This window comes from Carettochelys insculpta, chromosome 1 (assembly GCF_033958435.1).
Source record: "Carettochelys insculpta isolate YL-2023 chromosome 1, ASM3395843v1, whole genome shotgun sequence".
NCBI classification, from domain to species: Eukaryota; Metazoa; Chordata; order Testudines; family Carettochelyidae; genus Carettochelys; species Carettochelys insculpta.
In genome coordinates, this window is record NC_134137.1 from 143369563 (window position 1) to 143375562 (window position 6000).

The 6000-nt window shown below is 50.3% G+C and overlaps 1 protein-coding gene across 2 annotated transcripts in view; it reads right to left on the reverse strand.

Annotated features, from left to right (window-relative positions):
* The window catches only part of ANOS1 (anosmin 1), a 226444-nt gene extending 220881 nt beyond the window's left edge, over positions 1-5563 (reverse strand). For both annotated transcript variants that reach the window (XM_074983339.1, XM_074983338.1), the window contains exon 1: positions 5372-5563. In XM_074983339.1, coding sequence (XP_074839440.1) covers positions 5372-5563 — 192 coding nt within the window. The remainder of the gene's footprint in view (positions 1-5371) is intronic.
* Between the last annotated feature and the right edge of the window lie 437 nt (positions 5564-6000).

Below are 6000 nucleotides of genomic sequence, written 5' to 3' on the forward strand. Positions count from 1 at the left end.
TCACCTACTCAAAATACAGCTGGTTCTTCTGTATTGTTGGGGGGGTTGTTTTGTTTTTATCAGGGATACAACTGTGCTTGGGACAGAAGGTTCATGGCGCTCTTCTTGATTGACAAAACAAGTAGTAGTGCTGCTTGCTGCATGGTCCTAAAGCTCATATGGAAGTCTAACCCAACTGAAATCAGTGAAAACCTTTCCATTCACTACAGGGAACTTTATAATAGGACCATACAGCACAGAATCAATAGAATCATAGGACTGGAAAGGACCTCCAGAGGTCATCAAAAACAGTCTCCTTCACTCGTGGTTGAACTAAGTATTATCTACACCAAGGATCTCAAACTCACAGGCAATGGGACATTTTACTGGCAAGCACATATTCACAATCCATTCTGGTGGCCCGGGGGTGTGTGCTCATGCCCACCACCCAATTCCTGGTTCTTCCTTTCACCACCCTGCCCTCTTCTCCCAATCCACCCCATCCCCCAACGGATGCAGCCAATGGGATTAACTGGGAGGCCTGGTGTGGGGTGGAGGCAGTGGTCAGGCCTCCCCCCAACACTCTGGTGGTGGTGGTGGCTGCAGAAAACCAGAATGGGAGGTGCAAGAGGGCATTACCACTGCTGCCACCCTGCATCAGGTTCCTCAGGTAATTGCCGAGACCATATCCCTCAGGGGACGGGGTGTAGTGGAGGGAAAAGGTGGAGTGGTGGCAGGCATGGTCAGAGATGGGGGCTTATGAGACAAGGGTGTGAACGTTCTCTCCAGTCCCCAAGCTGCCGCAACTCCCAGGATGGATTGTGGATATGCCTCGACCCATAGATGGCCTGAGGGCCATGCGTCTGAGACCCCTGATCTAGACCATCCCCGATAGGTGTTTGTCTCTGGTGACAGAAAGTCCACAACCTCCCTAGGCAATTTATGACAGTGCTTAAGCACCCTGACAGCTAAGAAGTTTCTCCTAATGTCCAACCTAAACCACCATTGCTGTTATTTAACTTCATGGTTTCTTTTCCTATCCTCAGGAGTTAAGGAGAACATCTTTTCTCCCTCCACCTTGCAACATCTTGTATGTACTTGAAAACAGTCATTATGTCACCTCTTACTCTTCTCTTCTTCAGACTAAATAAAACTCACTTTTTTCAATCTTCCCTCACAGGTCATGTTTTCAGATCTTTAGTCATTTTTGTTGCTCTTCTCTGGACTTTCTCCAATTTGTTCACATTTCTCCTGAAAAGCAGCACCTAGAACTGGACACAGTACTCCAGATGAGGCCTCATCAACATGGAAAAGAGTGGAAGAATTCCCTCTCACATCTTGTAACGTTCCTGCTAATGCATCCCAGAATGATGTATGCTTTTTATATTATTATTATTTTATTTTTTTAACTACAGTGCTACTCTATTGATTCATATTTAGCTTGTGGCCCACTATGACACCCCCAGTTCCCTTTTTGCAGTACTTCTTCCTAGCCAGTCATTTCTTATTTTGTATATATGCAACTGATTGCTTCTTCCTAAGCGCATTTGTCCTAATTGAATTTCATCCTGTTTATCTCAGACCATTTCTCTGGCTTGTCCAAATAATTTTGAATTTTAATCTTATCCTCCAAAGCACTTGCTACCCTTACCAGCTTAATATCGTCCTCAAACTTTATAACTGTATTCTCTATGCCATTATCTCAATCACTGATGAAGCTATTGTACAGATTTGAAGCTCCCCTCTATGGCGCACTTTCAGCTTGGCTATGGATCACCGATGACTACTCTTTGGGAACTGTTTTCCAGCCAGTAAGCACTCACCTTCTAGTAGCTGCATTTAAATTGTTCTTTCCTAGTTTGTTAATAAGAATGTCATGAGAGACAAAAAACCTTATTTATATTAAGATGTACCACATCTACCACTTGTCCCCTATTCTCCAGGCTCTTTACCCTGTCAAAAAAGCTATAAGGTTGCTTTGTTGTAGTTTATTCTTGACAAATCCATGTAGAATGCTTCTTATTGGATTATGTTCTGGGTAGTCACAAATTGATTGCTTTGTTATTTGCTCCATTACCTTTTGGGGTACTGAAATTAAGCTGACTGGTCTATAATTACCTGAGTTGACCTTATTTAGCTTTTATATGCTTTTTTATACACTCTATTTGCACTTTGCTTGAGTCCTCTGGACTCTGTCTTCCATGGCTTTTCTATGATAATCACTAATGGCTCAGATATCTTTTCTATCAGCTCCTTGTGTATTTTAGGATGTGTGTCCTCAAGTCATGGTGACTTAGACATCTGACTTGTCTAAGTAACTTTTAACTTGTTCTTTCCCTATTTTAGTGTCTAATTCTACCTCATTTTCACTTGTACTCAGTATGTTGCTATCAACCTGTTTGATTTAAAACAAAAAAGTCATTTAGCACTTCTGCCATTTCTACATTTTGTCTTATTGTTTTCTTACCCACTACTCCCATTTAATAATGGGTCTGTCATGTCCTTGGTCTTCCTCTTCCTTCTAATATATTTACAGAACATTTTCTAATTAACCATTACGTCTCTAGCTAGTTTAATCTCATGTTTATGCCTTGGTCTTTCTAATTTTGTCCCTACGTACTTGTGTTATTCATTCATATTCATTCTTCATAATTTGCCTAGTTTCAACCTTTTGTAGGTCTCTTGTGTGAGTTTGAGATCATTGATTATCTCCTGGTTAAGCCAGAATGGTCTCTTGCCATACTTCCTTTCTTTCCTACTCCTGCTGGCACTGGTGCTGTATACACACTTCCACTGCCTGCACACCCCCACTCACTACTTCCTGCTCAACATCAGCCTCCACTGCTGCTGGGAGAGGTCTAGGTTGAATATTAGGAAATATTCTCTGGTAGGGTGATGAAGCATTGGAATGGGTACCTAGGAAGGTGTTGGAATCGCCATCTGTAGAGGTTTTTTAAGGTCAGGCTTAACAAAACCCTGGCTGGAATGATTTAGTTGGGTTTGCTCCTGCTTTGAGCAGGCGTTGGACTAGATGGCCACCTGAGGTCTCATCCTACCCTAATCTTCTGAGTCTGTGATTCCAAGATATCTGATAATGAGTGCATCCTATAAAACCACCCATCCTCCCATCTTTCATTAAAAGACAATAAGCTTAACTTTTATAAACAAGGTATTTTCTTCTAAACAATACAGTTATTTCTTATCTAAAGGAGCTTAATCCCCCATAATTTAGATTAATTTCATTGTGTTTTACCCAATTAGGGTTAACACTCCAAGCTTTGCAAATGATCACAAAAAAGCAGCCAGTTATTAAGTCCTAACTGGGTAATTTGCAGCTTATTTCACCCTAGCTAATTAAAATGTAATCAGTATTGTTTGGCAATGCACATTCTGTCAGCAGTTTTATTTTGAAAAAGAAATCCTGCCAAGAAAAAAACAAAAAAAGCTTTTCACTAGGAATTGGCGTGTTCTAAACTCCAGCTTTAACCACTGAAACTGTAAAACAAATAAGTTACAACCGACTGACAGTGCAATAAAATATACTAAGCCCACTCCAATATAAAAAGCTGTTTTTCATGTTTTTCCTGCTTTCCAGACATTTTCTGAAACAGAGACATTTCCATAGCAAGCACTTGGCTGTTCCAAAATCGAGGACACCTTCAGGTAAAACCTTGGGGCTGCACGTGCTCTTTGTCACATAAGCCAATAGGCAGGTTCAAACAGTTTCCCCTTCCCTTTCTTATACGGACAGCCAATATAGTGCTCCAGCATCAGAGAGGTAGCCGTGTTAGTCTGTAGCTTCGAGAACAACAAGAAGTCGTGTGGCACCTTATAGACTAACAGACGTTTTGGAGCATAAGCTTTCGTGGGCAAAGACTCGCTTCGTCAGATGCTCCAAGCTCTCCAGCCTCTTCTTAAGAGGGGCTGCTTTGCATTCCCGGACTTTTCATTTTTAAATCCCAGCTACAGACACCAGACGGCTCCTGCTCCAGTGGAAACGTCAGAGCAGTTGGGCTTTCTTTTCCGATGAAACTGATCTGTGATCGGGTTTCTAAACAGCCAGCGCTCGGGACGCACTCCTTTGCTCTGGGTCAGCCAAGCGGCTTTACGCAGATCTTTCTCCAGCACGTTGTGTCTGTTTCAATGCGCTCTACGGCGCAGAGAAGGGAGAAACACGATCGCTTCCCTCTCACCTCACCCTCTTCTGTGTTCTGGGACATGGCTCTGGAAAGCTAATGATCCATAGACGGGAAGCCGGTTTCTTAAGGGGAGCGGGGTTTGCACCATTTCCTTCTGGGCGGTGGACCAGGCGGAAGGTGGGGATGGAGGCTGGGAGAGGTACTAGGGAGGGAAGGTGTGAACACAGCCTGCTGGAGACACGATTTCCTAATACGGTCTCTCCCCCCATGTTCTCTCGGGTTTTTGACCCACCTAGTGAGGGAAGGTTCATTTTCCTCCTGCCGGGTCTGGACTTCTCGACCTGTCCTCCAAAACGTGCCCCGTTCCTCCCCCGCCTTCAGCATCAGCACCCCGACGGGGAAATGTGCCCTGCGGGCCTGTCGCAGAGTGCGGAGCTGTATCCCAACCCCCGCCTCCCCGTGCGCCCTTCCCTGGCCGATGGGAACAGAGGCTCCAGCCAGCGCCCGTTGGCGAGCGGAGCAGAAGAGAACTCCGGTGGAGCTGCCCCGGTGCTGAACCCCAGAGCCAGCCAAGCGCAGACCAGCCGCCCCCAGGCTTGCCTGGGCGCCTGACAGCCACACACCCACCCCAGGGCCCGACCGGCCGGGTTTGCCGCCGCTCTGAAGTCAAACCCCGCCAGGTGCGCGCGTAAGGACTGTGCCTGGCCAGGAACCCCGAGCGGCCCCGGGCGCACAGTCCTGCGCGGCTGCAGAAGCTCTCCAAGCGCAGAGCGCACCGGGCAGCTGGGACCGCCGGGGAACCGCCTCCTCCGCCCAAGTCCCCGTCTTCCCCCGGCCTCTCCGCCAGCCAGCCCGGTCACAGCGGGGCGAGGACGCTGCCACATGCGGGGCACCCAGCGCGGGAGAGCCGGGAGCCACCCCTGATCTGCCCGGGCGAGAACCACAGCGATCTGCCCCGGCGGGAGAGGGGCGGCTGGGGGATGCCAGGCGCGGTGCCCTGCGTGGGGGGGTTAGGGCGACGCCTGCCCCCCCCCCCCGAGGCGATGGCGGGACGCGGGGCCGTACGGGGGTGCACAGCCAGCGACACTGGCAGCGCTTCAGCACAGCCTGCAGGAGGCGATTGCCCAGCGGAGGTGAAGCCCCAGCCGCCCCCATGGGCGCTCCGACCCCGGGGCGCGCACCCCCAGCTCCGGGCAGCCTCCCCAGGTCCCGGCTTGCGGGCGTGGCGAGGCGAGGCGAGGTGGGTCCCCTACCTGGAACTGCTTGAAGAAGGCAGAGATGCGCGTGATCTGCAGGCTCAAGCACCTGGAGGTGCATCTGGCTCGGTAGACGCTGCCGGCGGCAAAAGCCTCGTCCTGCTTGCGAGCCGCGGCAGCCCGGCAGCCCCAGGCGGCCGTAATCCAAAGGAAGAGGGTCAGCGAGGCGGCGGGATCCTGAAGCCCCATGGCGCTACGGGGAGCAAGAGAGGCCCGGTGAGCTCGCGCGCCCCGAGCCGGTGCGGGGCTGGACTGGGGGGGGACCGCCGCGCTGCAGAAACTACACAAGAAAGTTCAATCATTCAACTCTCTTTCCCCCCTCCCCGCCCCGCTACACATCCCTCCCCTCACTCCCTGGAGGGGGTGGGGTGAGGGTGACAGGAGGCTGTGCCATTGGCTGCAAGAAAGGGGAGTGACAGCAGAGCCGGGCTGGCTGGCCGCGGGCAGGGGACAGGGAGCTGGGGAACTTCCTCGAGGTGCGCTAGACACATGCTGCAAGACACTGGCCCAGATCCGCCTCCAGACCCCGCGTGGCTTGGCTGGCGCTCAGCCCTGCCTGTGCGACCCGCCAGCGGCTCCTAAGTGGGCATCCCGAGCGCACAAACACTCCTCGTGCGCGCGCGCAC